The following is a 21,011-nucleotide window of genomic DNA, read 5'->3' on the forward strand; positions in this document are numbered from 1 at the left end:
CCTCTTCCTCTTCCTTTTGCTATTCTTATCTAAGTTAGGGAAACATATAGGAAAATTAAATCACCTCATACTCTCTAGTCTCCAAACCACCACCCTCCTTCTGCAGACTGCTCCTTTGCTCCCCACTTCCTGCCACTACTTTTAGGTATTTCATGTTGTCTTTCCTCCTTTTCAAAATACTGCTGGAAAAGAGAGTACAGAATCTATTTAAAACATAATAGGATTCATGTTCCAGTGATAATGATGCTCCCAGTACTTATTCCCCTTACTGCTGATCTAATCAGCCTTTTCTTATTCCTGCATTCAGATCCATTCTGTTGCCACTAATTTTTCTGGTGATTACATATTAGGTAGTATTTTAATTAAAGAAATCTCTGTATTCTCATTGTGTGTGTACAGTGATACCTGGAAATGAATAATGTGTCCACCTACCGTGTCATTTCGGCCAAAAAATGTATAGACCGCATACAGATAGTAATCGAAGAGCTGGGACATGAAGTGGATCACATCAAATGCAATTGGTTTCAGAATATTCATCATCTGCATGTATTTCCCTTAAAAATTAAATACAGAAGATCAGTTTCCTCAGCACAAGTGCTACAAAAACAGTGCTGAGTTTGACAAACTCAAAACCAGCTTTACAAAGTTTATTATTTAGCCTTGCATATTGATTAAGAACAACTTAGTAATATTTTAGAGATTGGGAGATTTAAAAACAAAGTTAAATAAGATGACTAAGACACCACAAATGCCTCAAGACTTCTCCAAATGTGGATACTAATCCATATCAAAATGTCTGGAACCATTCTTGGCCTTCTGGTACCAAATTCAAAATATACAACCTTCTGGATCCTCTGCAAGTTTCAGCTTCATTTAGCCAAAATATAATAATCCCCTAAAGTAGTGTCTGGCAAATGATGTATAGAGCCACTGAAGATTTTACGCATTAGTGTGCATTTATATATGCACCTACGGATATTTTTCAAGCAATAGAAAAGCACAGTATAAAAATGATAGGCCCAAAATTGGATTTCACCCAAAAACTCTAGGAATAATGTGTTTTGCATCAGCGACATAGCATTTCCTGCTCTCCTTCCTTTTTATCCTGAGGTAAGAAATGCAAATAGTTTTAAGATGTATGTCTGAAAAGTTTCTAGAGGGACAGATTGACAGAAAAGGAGGATGCCAGGACCCTGGCACATCCAGGGAGAAGAATAATTCCTTCTCTTCCTTCATATTCTCTGTTGTTGTGCATTTGACTTGGGAAAATAAAAATTTAAAGAATTAAAAAAACCCCACATACCACAACTGGGGACCTTCATCTATATGTTAGCTAAGTCAAACTGATCACAGGATTTGGACTTGGAAAGAAATTTTTCCCTACAGGTCTAGTTCACAGGGCCTATAGTTTTTAGTTATTTCATTTTCCGCATAGGGCATGGCTCTTTTCATAGGGTCACACAAGCAGGGTACTTAATGAAAACCCTCGTATTGCAGAGACCCTACATTTCCTGCTGGTTAGCTCAAAAATTACATACTGCTTGCCCTATTGGTGTCTTAAAAACATAAAGAATATATAATAAGCTTTGGGCTATTATAGTAACAGACAGCAATTTTTGAACCAAAACATAAATGCAGTCCACCCAACACGTAGGATGTAGCAGATCATTTAACAAATTGTCATATTCCAGACAAGTTTTGATGTGACAGGTTGGAAAAAATTACATGAGTGTGCTAAAATAATTTTTTTGTCCTGTAGTCAACACTGTTTTTCAAGTTAATGCTGTGTCCATCAAAGTAATTTACTAATTGATACAGAAATGCTGGTTTAAGCAGAGAAATTAAATAACAAAGAAACAAAATTAGCTTTTAGCATCAGGGGGAGTTATTTGAATTTTTTAAAGCCATTACTTGTGTAGGTCAGTAAAGACAACATTAATCTGACAATTATGTGATATAACTACATACACGGTAAGATGATATAGCACTATGGTAAGAATCAAGCAATAACCTGACATCATTACTTTCCAGGTTTCTATCTAACATAGACTCCCTGCTTGAATACTATGCATCTGTGTCCCAGTCTGCTAACACACACAAGCATATATTTTGTTATTTTTGGAGATTTGACACAGGTTACAATACTTAACACTTGGCAGTTTAACCCAATTGTTAATTCTACGCTTAATTATTAATGTTTCGACCCACAGCATTATGAACAAACTGAAAAGCAGACTTAAAAAATTCTATTTGTATTCCAAAAGGGAAAACCAAATGCAGCCAATTCCAGCACAGCCCAATATGGAAATTTTCAGATGTTTGGGAAAGGATGGTACCCTAATCAAAGCAGCTGTCACCTTCATATGTGCTATCTGAACATTCTGTATTGCCACAGGCTGATTTTTTCCACTTACTCTGTGATAAACACATTTTTAAACTCGCCTGCAATCCATACACGATATAAGGGTGATGTGTCACATTCTGGACAGTTAGATTTCCAAGTATCTCTGCAGCTGGCACGAATATTCAAGGTAATCTCTTGGGCAGTATCTTACACTTTTCCAAAGGGCTGCACACCGTACACTGCCCAAGTACTGTCCCTATAAAAATCTTCTGATGCCAAGAACATTTCTCTATTACTACATCACTCAGCATCTTGACACAACAAGTGTTCCAAGAACATTTCCTCCTAGTTCCTCTCTCTAACAGGACGCCAACTTTTAACTTCTATACGTTGTTACTTAGTTGCACTAAAGTTCCTATTTTGGGTGAAAAAGGGGTATATTAGAACATTTCCAAACAGCACTAACAGCCCAAATCCATACCATGCTAGAAACTTCCAGAAATACTTGAAAACACCGCTTAAGAGTTTCAGCAACTCAAAGTAGCTTGACTTTTTAGAGGCTCTCCATTAATACCTAAAACTGCTGAACATTTGCTAGGTTTCTTTTGAAGTATTATTTCCAGCTCTTCTTTCGTCCTTAAAGACAGTAAGTAGAGAGTACTCTCCATCAGACTAATCTATATAAAACTGATCACTAAAACAAAAAAGGTAAATAAATACACAACCTCTTGAATAATACATATTTGAGTTTTAGTGTATCTGTGGTCATTAGTAAAATAATTTCCTAGGGAGTCTCACAATACCAGACATGTAGCTTCCTACGACATACATTAGGAGCTAGATCACCACTTTGAAGGAAAAAGTGAAAAGCCCATTGTAATTATATAATTTTGAAAGATTGTATGATTTAGGCTTTTTTAAGTCCCATGAGGTTCCATGCTGTGTGACCGATCACCTACTTCAGCTACAAGATTTCTGCTGTGAGATCTGTCATCACCATTATTATTTTCTTAAAAGTTAATGGGTTTTAAAGCAAGCAAAATCTCAGAGTTTCTTCCCCAAAAACATTCATAACAAAAGCAAAAATGAGGCCCATCCTGATTTCGGCTGGGATAGAGTTAATTGTCCTTCTAGGAGCTGGTATAGCGCTATGTTTTGGGTTCAGTATGAGAAGAATGTTGATAACACACTGATGTTTTCAGTTGTTGCTACGTAGCGTTTAGACTAAGTCAAGGATTTTTCAGCTTCTCATGCCCAGCCAGCAAGAAGGCTGGAGGGGCACAAGAAGTTGGGAGGGGACACAGCCAGGGCAGCTGACCCAAACTGGCCAAAGGGATATTCGATAACATGTGACATCATGTCTAGTATATAAACTGGAAGAGAGTGGGGCTGGGAGGAATCGCCGCTTGGGGACTAACTGGGCATCGGTCAGCGGGTGGTGAGCAATTGCATTGTGCATCACTTATATATTCCAATCCTTTTATTATTATTATTGTCTTTTTATTATTGTTATTATTATCATTCTTAGTTTCTTCTTTTCTGTTCTATTAAACTGTTCTTATCTCAGCCCACAAGTTTTACTTTTTTTTTTCCTCCGATTCTCTCCCCCATCCCACTGGGTCGGGGGGGGAAGTGAGTGAGCGGCTACATGGTGCTTAGTTGCTGGGGTTAAACCATGACAAGGCCAAAAAAAGGCATTAAAAAACCCCAATGATATTAATTAAAATAAGAAATCACCCAATCAATATATACAATGGCATAGTCATCAATTATTCTTGTTGATGTAGAGGACCTAGGTCAAAATATTCCATACAAATTTAACACAGGTTCATTCTTCCTTTACATTTTAAGCCAACACACAATGGCTTGACAGGAAAAAATTAACCTTATAAATTAATCTGATGGTTACTTTATACTGGAGACAGAGAAATAATTACCCGGTTTATTAACTTGAGTGAAAACCAGATAAATTGAGTTGTTCACTTGAAATTCAAATTAAACAAAGTTCTAGCAGGTCCCACTTCAGTTATACAAGGCAACTCATTTATGTAGTTTATAAATATTAAGCTACACTTTGTTTTATTCATCTACCCTCCATACAAAGCATACAGCACACAGAAATAGTTCAAAATGGGTTATGAGCACCGTTATACTCATTCAGTGAGTACTAGTACTTGCATAACATTCCTAAAAAGTGAGGCAACAATTTCTGTTACTTGATTGGGCAACTTAAATCTGCATCTTCATCTCACTCCCTTTTTAAACCTAGATTCCTTTATTATTTGTTTTTAACTAAGATCAGGGAGCTGATCTAGATCTACTAAAAGTCATGCTGATGCAACATACAGTAGACGGGAATATCAGTGACAAATTATAGCAGGGTCAAAAACCACTGAAGTACTCCCATTACTGCCACCAAAACACATGTCTTTTAAAATACAGCCTTATTTTCAAGGAACAGAACTTTAAAATAGAGTACAGGCTTTCTGTAGATAGGACACATCTATAGCGTCCCTTGTACTACCTTAGGCCCCTGCTCATTTTTTGAGGTGCCACACCACTGGTCTTGCATATGCAATTCACTTTGTCCAACTTCATCTAAAAACTAGACCCTTAGCCCATACTGGTTGCCTAGATCTCCTGTGCAGAGGGCAAGCAGCTCCACAAGACAAGTGCTAAGATATCTACGAGATGACATGCAGGCAAAGACATCCAGGACAGCCAACAAACCCTACCATCTTCTGGAGTTACCTACAGTTTTCTATTGATAATGAAGGGATTCTAGATAATCATCTCAGTTATACTACTTGAAATTAGTGTTAAGTCCTGTGGCATTTTCCTACCCAAAAATCTGAGACAGTGCGAGACAAACTGAGCCTTCCATGGCATCAGCAGAGACTGCTGTTAAAAGATGGGCATGTTCCACAGCATTCCTGTCTGCAGGGGGAAATTCCGGTGGAGTGGATCATACCTGGATCTCCTACAACCTAGCATCCCACACAGCCAAATCTGCCAAGCAACAACATGCTCATCTTCACGTTTAATAGGGATTCAGGAGACAAGAGGGGAGACAAGAAGGGAGGAAAAACTAATAAATCCAATAGTGTGGCTAAAGAGTGCTATCTTACTTGTTTCTTGTTTCTGTAGTCATTAACCATTAGTTAAAGAAATGTGTCTAATGCCCCTGGGGATGCTGCCTAGAAGTAGTGAATGAAATATTTGTACGCCAAGGCCAAAAGTCATGACAAAAGATGAAGGCATTTTCAACTTTTGTGGCAGAGGTGTAATATGCAGTTTATGTCTAACAGAAACATGTTGCAAAAAAAATCTGTTTCATTTATGATATCAAGTGGTAGGTATTCCTCAAAAAAAGATACAAATTAAGGTAGAAGTGAGGCGGGGTCATTGCATATTAGAAACACGAGAAACTGCAAAGAAACTAGAAGCAAAGAATGACTAGGACAATGACAAAGGGCAAAACCAGACCTATATGCTCAGGAAGTTACGTTACGAGCTAGAAGTACCAAAAGTCTTGCCAAAACTAAATTTTCCAAAGATGGTAAAAATCAGGAGTTTTCCAATTACAGAAGACTAACAAAAGCAAACCAAAGGCGGGGGGACGTGACAGGACAGAGATTGTAGACAAACAAGACAGCCCAAAAGCAAGAATGAATAGTTTGCCTTGATTTTCATTGGGGAAAATGATACTGACGGTGAGAAAAGTGAGGAGAATGGGAACAGGGTGACTAATAGCACTGAACTGGCCACCTTCAGCCACACTGAGAATGAGCTGGAAAAGACCTTAAAACAGTTAAGCTACAGGAGCGAAGGAATTAGGGCATAATAAAAAATGGACATGAAATCACCACTCAGGTAATCAGTGTAATAACCTGTATGTGCAATAAGCAGTCGAGACATGGGTTGTATCGCTATGACTGAAAAACAGCAAATAAAAACATATCCAAGAAGAGGGAAAACAGTCATCCAGGCAGCTATTGATCCACTGCTTTAATTTGTAGGATGCAGGACTTCAGATCTAGTTTTGAAGAAAGTACGGAAGTGACAGAAGCTGAAATACAGAGGCAAAATTAAGATAAAACAAATCATGGATCTACCAGAAGTGAACTGTACCAGACTAAGATACATATTCTTGTTAGGGAACCTACAGGAGTTTCTAGACAAAGGACACAGTACATTTCATCTGTCTGGGATTTAGTGAAAGTATTAATTTAACAATATTGCACAGTAAACAAGTGAAGCTCGAGTTTTTTAAATGAGTAAGGGTTTAATAAAAGAGAACACAGTATGGAGTGTGTTGAAAAGGGAGGTATCTGGAAAAGCTACCAGTGGAGTTCCCAGCAACTGGCATCATCTTTAATATTTTCATGAATGACACTGGCACAAAAATAAGAGTGTGATAATGGAAAAAAATAAGGAGGCACCATCAAAACAGAAAAGGATTGACATAATGTACAGGAGGAACTGGAGGACCTTGACGACTGCTGTAATAAAAATTGGATGAAATTCAGTAGTACAAAAAGTAAAGCTGTGCATTTCGGGACCAATTAACTAAAAACATGCATCTTTCTACTATAAACTAGCAGCTCATCCCTTGGAAAAAAACTGGGAAAGCGAAGGACCTGCTGGCTGTACAAGCTCATTACAGATAGAATGAACTGCCAGTACAAGGAAGCTGTGAGAAATGCAAAGAGGTGCAAAAGGGAGACAACTTGTGACCAGGATGCTGCGATACAACAGTGACACAATGGAGTGAAATTTCATGCCAAGTATTGGACATGATTTTGATAAGTTTGTAACAAGAGCCAAAAAAGAACTGGTAAGAAAGTAGGGGACTTAAGCTTCTGGCAGATAAATACAGAGGCTATTAAAAAGCTTGGCACATTTCGTTTAGCAAATCAAAGACTGAGAAGAAATAGGATTGCTTTCTTTAAAACAGCAGAGCAGTATGCATCAAAGAACAAGACAATCTGTTAAACCTAAAAGTTTATTTTGGCATAAGATCAAGTGGGCAGAAAATAGGTGGATAATTTCTTATTTTATTTTTTTAACCATTAGGTTGATAAGACTTCTGGAATAGAACTCCTATTAGATAAGACTGGTGGGAACAAAAACAGTAGTATTTTTAAGATAGAGCTCAAAACAAGCATATTTACAGGCAGTACTAAATGACATGTCTTCCTGTAGCAGGGGCTGCAGGAGGTCCCTTTCCAATTCCATGTTCCAAATAACACTATTATCAGTCATTACAGAAACAATATAAAACAGCTCCAATAGCAGAAAAATTGAAAATTAAGCATAATTCCAGAAGGGGAAAAAAGCATATATATGAGCTTTGAAAGTAATGTTTAAGTTCAGGATTATGGCCAGAATGCACAAATCTAAAGACTCCTTATGTGAAATTGGAAAACTAGAACTACAGCTCCACCTACTCACACACTGTGTTAGGGCAAGAGGTCAGGGGCAGAGGTGGGGGAAGACCGGGTGGTTTGCATAAAGTGCCATGTGTGATTTCTAGATTCAATCCTAAAATTTGTTAGGGCAAAACTTTATACTGGGAGGTAGAAAACAAATCTCTCCAACCTAACTCACAGATCAATACCAGAAAAGTTATGACAGAATAATCTCAGTTATTTCAGGTCTATATTGTAGATACTCCAAGAGGAAAAAAAAAAACCTGAAAAAAAGGTTTAGAAAACTAATTTCTGATTTATATGCTGCCCTCTAAGACAGCAAAAAGGTACTAACCACGTGTTGGAGTAGTCTTTGAAAAACAGCTTACTCTGAAGTACCACAATCATTTCGAAGCACGTAAACATTGAAGACAAACTTCATTAGTATAATACATAAAAAATTCCTCTCTCTTCTGCCTACCCTGATAACTTTAGGTAGTTACTTCCCCTTCTCTGTAAACAAAATGAAAGTCAGTAGCAGAAAATTGCTATCATACAATTATCTAGATAATCAAATGGAAGTCACGATCACAAAAAAATCAATCACATTACACCTAGAATTGAAGGGGGGTGTTTTCACAGAAAACTTTTGGCTAGAAAGGACCTCCAGGGGTCATCTAGTGCAACCTCCTTCTCAGAGCAGGTCTAAGGAGATGAGGTTGCTCAGGGGCTTGTCCAGTCACGTCTTGATCACCTCCAAGGATAGAGATTCTCTAAACTCCCTGGGGATTACTAGGATGCATTCCAATTACTGAAATTAGCAGTACGGGAAGGCACTTTTCTTCTAGTTGTCTACTATGTAGTAAAAATAGTTATTCTGGGTGTAAGAATTTGAGTAATGAAAGGGCAAAAAACCCCCAATCTTTAAGTTCTTACTTTTGTAACTATACTACTTGAAAATGAAGCATTTAATCCACTAAGACACATTAGCAACATAAAACATTAATCTATTTCCTTTCTATCTTCACTGTTTTTATGCATTCAATATTTTAGACAAATCACTATATGCATGCAGATTAATTTTCAAAGTAAAAATAACTCACAAGATACAACCAAATTTGTCTATCTAATTAAAAAATATTTTGGTTTAGTGCTTTATTTCTATTCTATTAACATTTTCAAAAAGTGGCAATAGAGCCCAACTAGGTATGTTTTTAAAAGCCTTAAAATCCATATTTGCTATAATCCAAAGATTTGCATTAAAATAAAAAACACATATAAAAAACTACAATTGTTCTACGTACCAACAAGCCTTATTACATTCAGCGTAGTGTTTGTTAGGATAGGTGCATTCACTTTATTGAGGTTATAATCTGATCTCTTTCTGCTCCTCAGAGTTTCTCGAGAAACACTTTAAAGAAAACAAAACAAAATACACCAAATGTGACTGCCTATTATATTCAAGGCCATACAAATAAAATTTAGTAGAAAAGAAATCCTTCCTCCCCACTTCTTTCACATGACAGTATGTCTTCCAGCGCAGTATTTTATTTATGCCAAAGCGTAACTGGGTTAGGATTCTAACGTTTAAAGAAAGACACCTGGCCCAATTTACATAAAATTGTGCTAGAGAAAGGAGTTTCTGAGTTGTAGTCCAAGTCTTGAGTTCTGCAGGCCTCTGTCCGGCCTCAGCAGTCATTTTAACCACTCTGACTCAAGTTCATAGTTCATGAAGTAAAGAAAATGAAAACAACACAAGTCACAACAAAATAGGGGCAGACTAGTAAGCTACAGCTGAAAATGACTGTCTGGAAATGGAAACAATTTTGAGGAAGATGAAACTAAAAAGACATTAATTTTTTCATAAACCGTAGTCCTGCGAGAAGCAGGAATTTGCACTCGACGATCTTTATGGATCCCTTCCAACTCAAGATATTCTATGATTCTATAAGTGAAACCTTCTGCCAGCTGCTATACCTCAAGATGATATTCTTCCAAAAATTCAGAATGCTTCAATTTCACAGCACAAAGCTATGGACAGTGACTGTGGTTTGTTCCAAGTAATTTTTATCAATATCTCCATCAATCCAAAAGTAATTTTTATCAATATCTCCATCACTTCTTTGAAATGAAGTAGTCCATGTGATTCATCTTATGAAATCACGCTAACAATATTTTATCCTGAAAGGTTATTTTGTAAAAAAACATTCCTCTGCTTCAACCCAAGTGATGGCTTTCTAGTTCTCCTGCAATCCTCTACATACAAATAATGTTAGCCTGCTTCACAAAGTCTGAATGGACATCTAAGTAGTACAGTGACATAGACAAATTTGTGTTTCAGATCCTTTTAAATGCTACAGAGTTGGCTTTTGTTTATATGAATATATATAAATAATTTTTTTTTCAAAAGAGAATATGCATATTCACATGTGTGTGTGTGTATTCTTAAAGCAAAAGAGAATTTAAAATCCCAAGTGACTGCCTTCAAGCTATGGCAGAATTTAATTTTTTTTTTAATCTGTAAAAGTTTACTGTTGTTCTGCAAAAGCAGAAGCTGAAGCCTCAAGCCATTTGTCTACAAACAACTGCTTTTGACACAACAGAAACTACACATATGCACAAGAGCAGCTGTAGAAGAGTCTTCAGTTAATATCTAATGCTTGCTAATCAGTTCTCCAATACCTGCTTCAGAGAGCCTTCAGTTAACATCTAATGCTTGCTAATCAGTTCTCCACTACCTGCTTCAGAGAGCCTTCATCCTCCTTCAAAATCTTGCTTTCCAAAGTTTCTTTCTGCAATAATGATGACCAGTTTAACATTCCTCCCCATTCTGGAGATCTAACTGCTGAGCCTTTCTAACTGCAGGTAGCATAAAGATTATTTGATTATTATTCCATTGTTGTAGAGTATAGATTAAACAGAAAATGAACTAATTAGAGTACTGAGATGAAAAGCAGGTAAATGAGACCAAGGACTCACACAGTTTACTTACCTTTTCACAGGGACATCTCCTGTCTGCTCATCCACATAATCTCTTTTCAACTCTTCAGGAACATCACTGTCGCTATCATACTCTTGATATGCACTTTTTTCTTGTTCATCCGATTCATACTGTTAAGAAAAAAAAAATTTACTGCCATTATTTTCCTTATAATATTGTCACTCATTTAATGTAGCATTTTGGTCACTTCTTGGCTTTTACCTTGATCAGGATACAAATAACTTTTCTGGTTGAAAGGCTGCTGACAATGTTCATTAAAAATGCAGCAGGCAAATTATACAAAGCTATTTGTAAGTGCATTTCTAAACAAACTTCTATTCTCAGATGTTGATTAAGAGTAAATATTTGGATCATCCTATTCCTCCCAGCTACTGATAATTTTTTTTGCTTTGTTGTTGCTGTATCAAGTACCTACGTATCTCGGCTTTTATTATTTGCTTTACAATATGGAAAAACAGTAATAAAACCTCAAAATTCATCCATATGGTGGCAATAAACCAAAAAAACCTGGCACCACACAATCTTTAATTATTAACACAAGAAGGACTAAACTACTGCTTCACAAAAATACTTATTTATACCATACACATTATTTAAAAAAAAAAACAAACACCAAAAAACCAACTTGCAGTTGTTTGTAAAATTGATTTTAGTACACTACAAAAGAAATTTCTACTACAGAGTCAACCACTTAACCTGTTAAGAGACCAATGTGAGTTTGACTAAGCATAAACACTTCAAGAATAATAAACAGTCAAATGCTACTACAAGTATTTCTCATGGCTACTATTACCATGTTTTTTTTTTCTCACTAATTTTTCTGCACTTATTTTCTTCAACTGTATGCTGTTCTATCTACATCAACAGCAAGAACAGTAACTTTGTATATATCTGTATGTTCTATATCTATAAACTTTGCACTGTACATGGAACAAACAAAAACTGCAGAGCAAGCAAGGAACAGGATTCTGCAACCCAAATTGATACACCTTTCCTCATAGAGGAAAACAAAAACTACAACAAAACCCAAAACCACAGTGCACTATATTATTCTTAGAAACACTCTAATGAGATAACTCAATGGTATTGGTGGAATAAATCAGTGGGGGCTAGATTTAAAGGTGGTTTTTTTTCCCCTTGCTTTCTCAGAAAACTTGATTAGGTGTTTGGGGAATGCTTGTATTTATTTGCATGTGCTGGTTCTTGGGTTTGTTTTGTTTTGAAACATATGCCATCCTTTATCTAGTTAAAGGCCAAGATCCAGATATTTGAAATATTTATCTCATTATGAGAGAAACAATTCTTCTTTGATGGAAGAAAGCCTCATGCACCATTTGCTTCATTTGTCACAAATGCCACAAATTATTCCAGAATAAGTCTATGAAAAATGTGAATGTGTAGATAAATTAACCATGTATACCTGCCTTGAGACGTGCCTTCTTATACTGAGGAACATTTGATGTTAATTGCACTTTTTGAAAAATAAGAAGCTCAAGTAGTTACAGACAACTACTGCCTCCAAACACTCAGCTGCATTTTTAATTTTTTTGAAACTGTTTCACTGTTCAATTGCTGAATTGCATTTCAAAGATCGCAAGAGAATTATTTTCAATTCAAGGATGGAAGGTTTAAGCCTAACAAGTGATGTCTGGAAAAAAATGAGTGACACAGGCTACAGCACATATAATACAATATAGGATTTCCACGGTAGACATGTATTATTATTTCTAGAGTATGAGTTATGTGGAGAAATACTATTCACAAATACAGATGATAAATGCTTTTTGTAATTATGAAGCTACACATACATATTAAAAGTGTACAACTGGGATTATTTTTTTCTTAAAACACCTGAAATTTGCAATCTTTTTTTCACTCCAATTAAAAGCAATCTTTAATGTCAATCTCTTTTTCAAGTGTTCTAGGTTGCTCTGTGGTATAGGTACTTTAAACACTTCATAAATAGTGAAATAAGTTTTTTCACAAAGTGAATTCCTTAACCCAGAAAAGATTAAAAGGAAAACAAATACTTGATGCTCTGGGATATAACCCTTTTTCCTGAACACCTATGCAGCTATCACAACATTAAGCATATCCATCAGGCTCCAGAATGCACTTGCACTTGAAGACAGTACACAATACTTTTCCTTTTAGCTTTTCCTTAACATGTACACTACTCCGAAGCCATTTTATCAAAGGAGTCAATAATGACATATGACAAACACAGTCTGGTTCCAGGATCCTTAAGAAATGGCAGGGTTTTAAAGGATACAACCATTCTCCAGAGGGGAAACCAAGGAAGATACACGAAAGTAATGCCAGTCTCTCAATCATCCAAAATTCACTAGGAAATATATTTTTTCAGTCACGCATGGCAATTGCCGGCCCCAGCCCCAAGCTATGGAGGCTTTTAAAGCCTAGTACTATGAAAGCAGTATATTATAAAAGCAAGAAGCCCACAGTACAAACAAATTCAAAGCAAAAACAGCTCAGATGGAAAAAAAAAACATAGTATGAGAACCATACTAAAAAGAAATGTTCTGATCATTAGCACTCACAAGCAAAATTTCTGCTTCATGAACATTTCAGACAAAGGAAACATATAACAAAAACAGCAGTTTATTTCAAAAATTAGCTGAGTTCAGGTTTGATTAAGGACAAAGGGTCATAGTTTAGCTAACTTGTCTGGAATATTAGCATGGAGAATTACCACCACTTATTATGTATTAATATATAAAAAGTGACATGCCAATTCAATTAAAATCCAGTGAAAGTAAAATGATAAATTGACTACAAATTGTTAAGTACAATGCATATTGATATAGGAATTTGACAGTTGACATATTAACTATCTTAACGTTACAGTTTAAGAGAATTTTGAGAATTTTTTTTCTTTTTAACAAGGAAAAATACTTTATTAAATCTCCTCAATCTAATACTATTAATGAGCTGGAAAAGTTATTTAATGACATAAAAATATCTGCATTTTAAAGTATGCAGTAAGTAACTCACAACTATTAAATAGTGACCTCAAGCTGAAGAGACCTTATAAATCCATTTTGAATATGCACAGTCTGCAGTAAAATTTTAAAGTGCTAAAAGGAAATCAGGTATCTCATAGCAATAATCAGTTCACAAGTGTTTAGGCAATCGGCCCAAACAAACCCACAGGACAATGGTAAGATTCATCAAAGTTGAAGAGTGTTACAAAACTGCAAGTTAATTGTATCGCAACAAATATATTTTATGGAGCTACAGAAAAAGAACATAAAGCATCTCATTGAAGCTCAAGATATAGAGCTGAGGTGACTGGATCCAGAGGCCTGTTTTCAGTTGCCCAAAACTGCAACAACTAAGCAGTTAAAACGACTTTAAAATTCTCAAAATAAGCTCTGACAGTTCTTACCATCCTACAGATCATTTGACAAGTAAATTGCTTATGTCCTTGTCATGCCATTTCTTGAAATATCTGGAAACATGTCTGCATTCTCTGGAAACAAAATTTTGCAACCTCCATCTGAAATAATTTCAATTTTAAGTGCTAAAATGTGCCTCCACCTTAACTGGTCAGTCAAGAAACCGAAACCTAAAACCTTTGTAGAAATGTTATTGCACATTACCTAAGCAAGTTATTTCTGTTTCTATGTACAGGATAAACAAATAGGTGTAACTTTTTTTTTTTTTTTTTTAAACCAAGAGTTCTTTCTATGTGTCAGCACTTTGGAACAGCTGGTAAAGGAGAGAGGAGATGAAAAATATGAAAAGGGAAGGTAGGATGGTCACCTGGAAAGCATACTTAGTTGGGTCACAAGAAACCTTGGTTCTAATACCAGCCAGGTTAGATGTCCTGTACAACTACCAACAAGTTAGTTAACTTACCCTGTGCCTCAATTCTCTGTGTAAATGTGCATAATACTTCCCTGGCTCACAAATATTTTTGAAAGGATTTTATCCTTACAGTGACTGAGTTAACAGCCAAATACACTGATGAAAATCAAGTAAGTGCCTTCTTAGCATTGTTGAACACCCTCATCCACAGTCTCAGTACGATTCTTCATCTTCTTCAACATCTTTCAGTATTAAAAGCAGTTAGTTCCCATTTTCCAATGCTTTAAACTGAAGTTATCATATGAAATAAACCTGTTTATATACAGCATTGGTAGAAACATGTCAAACAAAGGAAATATTCTCAACAACTGATTTCCACAAGGAGGGAAGAAAAATCAAAAGTATCATCCTCCATAATCAATTTTAAGTTACATTAGGCAAACTGAAACTTAACTTTGTATTTTAGTTCAAAAAAAAAGAAAAAAGGCAGTTCTATACACTGTTCCTAAGTTCTCCAAATACAACTACATTTAAGGTTAAAAAGCCACTATTTTATAATATGAATGACTGTAAATCTAACCTATATTTCACAAGAAAAATGCATAATAAATCACATCATTGATATTTCACTTTTTCCACACAGAACATTCTGTCCCTCTGGTGTTAAAGTAAAGCCAAAGTTCATTATAGCTCCTCACCAGGCACAAAATCAGATTTTACAAATTTAAAATATATTAAGCTTTCACTAATAAAGAACACTAAATTGGCACACAGCTTTAAAAAAGAGGACAGTGCAGCCAGCCTTGAAAGTCCCTAACAATGTGCAAGCCTACCAAATGGGACACTGTTCAAAATTAAAGACGGGGAAACCACAACATGGACTTTGCTACACATGTGACACATCAGCCTATTGGTAATTCACGGGATCATGACTCCCTCTAGCTTATTTTACCAGAACCACAGCCTGCCACTGCTGAACCGCTGAGGCAGCTGCTCTCAGCCCCACCAGACAAGGCATACGGCATTCTGGCAGTGATTTACTAGAACCCCATCTCCACCACGGTGCTTGCAGTGAACGCAGCAACTACGTGCAAAGAATGGGGCAATCCCTTAGCAACGAACTAATTCTTACTGTCTTAACAAGCTTCAGCTCTGGCTGGGATTGAGCCTCACACACCTTCAAAAAATAGACAGCAGTGAACAACCAATATATGAGCAGTAACCTTTACATACAGAAAGACTTTTTCCAATGGCTAGAGACAAATTCAGAATAAAGAGACATTTTTAGCCAGGATGATTAGATGGTCAAATTCATTGACTCCCTCTGGCAATAAGGCAACAAAGATGACTTCCTGGATAAGGATATTACGCCATTATGATAAAGAACGTCATTCTGGGGTGAAGGTGGCTTCCTTGCCTTTTTCTCAAGAGAATACTGTAAGGAATAGAGGAAAACAAACCCACACATTTACGTTTTGTAACTTATGCAGGTTACAAAGTGTCCCAGTAAGACTTGCAGGACCGATTAACCTCTCACGGGCCTGCAGTGTCTGTGGTAACCACTACCAGAAGCAGGATGCTGTAAGAGAACCGCCACTGGTCATAATATGGCAATTCCTGTGTAACTGTCACTGCATGCAGACTTTGTACTTGGAACACTGTATTTGTACAGAAAGCTAAAGCTTTTTTTTTTTTTTTAAGCTCTATTAATCGTCCAAATAGGTTCATCATTGCAGAACAGGGGAAAAAAAAAAATACAACTGAAGACCGAAGAGAGTATTACTGATAGCAGTCTGCTTGGCAGCAGTGTGATGCTTCAGGCTGGCAAGAGCCAACAAAACAGTATCTCCAACAGGTTCATCAGCATTTGCTACCTAACTTTTTCATCAAAGGTTAAGGAACCAGTCATGATGGATAGAAGCAAAAGCTTAGTCCAGAGGAAGCTGATGTCATTTAAATTTTACTTGAGCTAGGAGAAACAGATTCTGAAGGGTAAAATGTTAAAACTGGAAAGAATGAAGCAGCTCTGTTCTAACTTGTGTGCAAAGTTTTCATATCTCACACAAGTGTGAAGATAGAATGAAAAATTCCTCAACATATCCATAGTCAAGAAATGAAGACAATTCTAGCCTTCTACAAGTCTAAGTATTCTGCTTACAAGTCACTGCACAAAAATATGGGGACAGTGTCTGCATTCATTTGCCAGCAGCAACCTGCGACGAATCAGAGGAGATGGAAATCACGTTCCAACAATTACTCTTCTTTGTTATTAAGATGTTATCCAGTCTCAGTAGCTCCAGTTAACATCATCTTTGTAAAATAATTTCACACCTTCCTAATTATTCTACATGCAAATGGTTGCAAAAAATATCCTGCAATATTTGAGATGTATTTCTGCACTCACAGTGCATGTCATGATGGCTCTATACATTTGTTACAGAGTCAAACCTTCAGAAGAAAGCTGTCTTGGGGTAAAAAAAAAAAACAACAAACCAAACAACCAAACAACCCCCAAAGTTAAGTTAATTTTCTAGTCCTTCAAAAAAATCTTCTAAAAAGCAAAACTACTTACAAACATATACAAAAGTCTGAAATGAACTCTTCAGTAGAGGGAGCTTTCATTTTGAAAACTTCAAGAATACTCTTGGTATCATCATTAATCCTTATTTCACTAAGGATCATTTTAGCAAATATCTACCAAATGGTTGCCCAGATTCCCCAAAAGCTTTGTTTCAGAATGGGTTTCTACAAAGTACCATGGAATTCTGCAGTTTTCAGCATGCCCTGCAGTGCATTCATCTTTGCTTAACACACTCATTTGGAGTCTACGTATAAGTCTAACAGTGATAACCATCAACTCTTCTCAGCTTGCTGATATGAAAAAGGCAGGACATATGTTCTGCTCTATTACTTGACAGAGGAAGAACTACCACCAGGAAACTGGCTTTTGAGCAGCTTCCTTTAAGCACAATGCAACAATATTTTATGCCAATCAATTGTACTTTCTCTTCAACTGACACAGTAGGAAAGAGATTGCAGCATTGCCCACAGAAGGAAAGGAACTGCAGCATCACACTCAGGTGTGTCAGATACAGCTCAAGCTGATCAAGCTGCTTTGCAACTCAAGTTCCATGGGGAATACAAGAGGAAGCTGAAAATGAGAAAGCCATTAGTGTGATGGCTGGATTAACTAACCTTAAACAAAAAACTAAACCCAACCTTATCACAAAAAAAAGCCCAAGAAAATATTATTCATCAAAGGGATAAACAGGAGCAAAAGCTGTAACAAAAATATGCTAATGTAGCATTTAAGAGAATGGTACAAAGTTTTACATTAAAACATATTTGACACTGCTAGATTTTGACAGCATTCTGAAAAAAAATACACAAAGTTATTGTTCGGTTTTATAGTAGATCCCACCGTAAAGCGAATGTCCTGAGCATTTGAATTACAATTAAAAACTGCCTAACAAACATCAGATAATCCATCGCAAATCACGTAGGTATGAACAAATACAACGGAAGGAGCAACACACAGTGATTCTTTCCTGAGAAGCCAGAAACCCAGTCCTAAAATGACAAAATTGCTTCCACAAAGAAAGCTAACTTAAACCCCTGGAAAAATACTAATTTAGGTCGAACATGTATTGCTAGCCTTCAGAAACACTTGACTGCAGCAGAAAAAAAAAATATTGATCCACTGCAAAACAAACTGAACTTTAATAAGGATGCCTGGCTCTCTGGCATGGTTAAAAGCAAAGCAACCAAAGCAACCTACCTAATTAAAGAAGTGGCTTGCGATTTTACACAGTACTGCAGTTAACTGATCCTTGTACTAAGACATTTTGCCACCACTGATACACAAAATAAATCATCATTTACTGAGAGCAAGATTTGCTTTTCCTTTTTTTTTTCCTGAAATACTCCATACCCCATTGGAAGCTAACACGTCTTCTGTCTCATCATCTTTGCTGTCGGCCTGAATTTCAAATGGGTTTCCTCCATTACAGTACTGCTCAAATAACGTTACTGTTGTTGAAATTGCTGAAGCAGGCTGTTTACTAGGTGACACAGATGGGGAACGTGACTGCTCCATGAACTTAAATTCCTATTAATAGAAATAAAGTACAATTTTAATCACCAACAAGACAGTTTCAGTATTATGACTCCAGTTCCATAAAAACAGAGCATAACAACAAACTTGTGGACAATTAACCTGATACGAAAACTTTCAGCCAAAGCTTGCGGCCTATTTAAACATGCTTTTCATGCTGGCTCAAGTTAACCTTGAAATTGGCAATCTTATACTGCTTGTCTTTCTAATTTTAGCAGGTTTTGGCTATGACATGCAATACATCTCCTGCATTCTGAAAGTATTCACTGTCTAAAACTAGGTGAAAACTAAGTGGATTTTTTATTTCACAGAAATTAGGAGATAAAACAAGACCTAAATTCTATCAAAAAATGTAGTTTTCTTTATACAAGTTACCTAGTAATTCACTAAAGTTGAAATTTTTTTCTTAATATTTTATTTTTAAAATGTTCTTTTCAAAATTTATTACTTTTCAAACTTTATTACTTTTCAAACCCATTGCACATGAAGTTTCTGATGACCAGCTGAGTGCACAGACTTCTGCAATTATATGGACTAAGTAGGGCACATAAGGTATGATTTTAGACATTTTTTTCTACAAAACCTTAACTTATCTCAGTTGACCTATCAATTTTATCTATTAAACTCTAGCTATTGATCTTCATAAATGGCAAAATGTACATTATCATTTATCTAAAGGTTTAAAGATCAAAATGTATGCAGCTAGAAGGATTGCAATGTTAGATTTCTGTTTGTTTACATGAATCAGTTACTTTCTGCCATTTTCTGCTGCTCCAGTCCCTTGAGCAATATGTATGGATTTATAATCCCATTTCTCTACTAAAAATACTATTTCTTTTGCTACTGGATGCTACAGGGTCCTCCTTCCTCTTCCCTCCGTGCTATTACTGTCGCAGTAGCCTCTTGCTTACTTTTACAGTTAAGTTTACAGAAGCTGCAAAATTGTCTTTTGCTTGAGATTGCTCAGCTACGTCCATTTTTGCACTTGTGATAGCTTTAATCATAAGCATCCACATTTCATTTGGCAAAACAGGTGAAATTCACCCACCACATGCTAAACTTCACAAAAATCACTTTAGGACAGCAGGAGAGCACACCAAGTACTTGCTTTCAGTTGGACTTCACCACAGAAGAATTAACTTTTTTTTTTTCCCCCTTTCCAAATGACCCACTGTGACCTATGTCTCCAGAAACAGTGCCAGAATTGGTACAAGCTAGTGAGCGCTCATGTGACTACTTTTAGGCACTCAACTTTTAGGATCTTACTCTCAGATAAATAATTTAGAAATGGAAAACTGATATATATTAACAGCACATTAAAACATGAAATTAAAGGCTAACATTATGCTTACAACTTTAGCATCTTCTGTAAATCTCTACTTGCCTGAAACAGGAATACTACTGCTTTGAAAGCATTTGAATCTTAAGTTTCCAATATCATGAAGTGAAATTTAGGGGTTTTTAGCAGCCATTAAAAACATTTGCACAGTAGTTCATGGATCTTACTACTTCTCAGAACACCTGGACTCTTAGCCATTAAAGCATTACTACATTTGTATGTTATTCACAGAACATACATGAAGCTGCAGAATACTAAAGCTTGATTTAACAGGACACAGTTCCCAGGTCTCATTCTCCAAAAACATTCTTAATTCTTCAAGACGGGTTCTGAAATACAACAAATGAATACTCTTAATTGGCAGCAAGAGTAAATCAGGAAGTAGACAATTATTCAACTTATACAGTGAAAAACACCTTCAAAAACTGTATAAAAAGTCACACTTGAAAATAGATATTTAACCCATCCTTTCAACTGACAGACCACCTAAAAGCTGTGGCTACTAACACAGTGTGTGTTTTACAACACCTCTGGAGAAATTCTCAAAGAATGTAAATCTCCAAAATTTGCAAACATATTTTTTTGTCAAAACCATTAGAAAGTATAGAGGAACATCCATGATTATGCAGTAATACTGGACCTTTTTTTCTCTGTGTAAACTGCAGAAAGCAATATAATATATACAAACACTCTGTCAGCAGTACAACAGCTTCTGTGAGCTCACACAAGATAGATTCTTCTTTCAAACACACTGAAGCCAACAGTTAGCAAAGGGAAGTGGAAAGAACTAATGTTCTACAGACATCTCAACTTTTCAAAAAAGAAAAAAGTTAAATGACTATGAATCTCCTAAGCTATATTTTTCTTCATAGCTTAACTTTACCTTGGAACTAATATAGAAAATGTATTAGGGAAACATAATCAAGCCATTACATCTCTGCATTGTTTCTGTTATGTTTTAAATCATTAGAAAA

The 21,011-nt window shown here is 36.1% G+C and overlaps 1 protein-coding gene across 2 annotated transcripts in view; it reads right to left on the reverse strand.

Annotated features, from left to right (window-relative positions):
• VPS50 (VPS50 subunit of EARP/GARPII complex) overlaps positions 1 to 21,011 on the reverse strand; it is a 100,070-nt gene that overhangs the window by 25,524 nt on the left and 53,535 nt on the right. For both annotated transcript variants that reach the window (XM_030008913.2, XM_030008914.2), the window contains exons 17-21: positions 20,276 to 20,366; positions 18,516 to 18,692; positions 10,748 to 10,866; positions 9,060 to 9,166; positions 433 to 554 (exon numbers count right to left, since the gene is read on the reverse strand). In XM_030008913.2, the coding sequence (XP_029864773.1) occupies positions 433 to 554; positions 9,060 to 9,166; positions 10,748 to 10,866; positions 18,516 to 18,692; positions 20,276 to 20,366 (616 nt within the window). The remainder of the gene's footprint in view (positions 1 to 432; positions 555 to 9,059; positions 9,167 to 10,747; positions 10,867 to 18,515; positions 18,693 to 20,275; positions 20,367 to 21,011) is intronic.

This window comes from Aquila chrysaetos, chromosome 3 (assembly GCF_900496995.4).
Source record: "Aquila chrysaetos chrysaetos chromosome 3, bAquChr1.4, whole genome shotgun sequence".
NCBI classification, from domain to species: Eukaryota; Metazoa; Chordata; class Aves; order Accipitriformes; family Accipitridae; genus Aquila; species Aquila chrysaetos.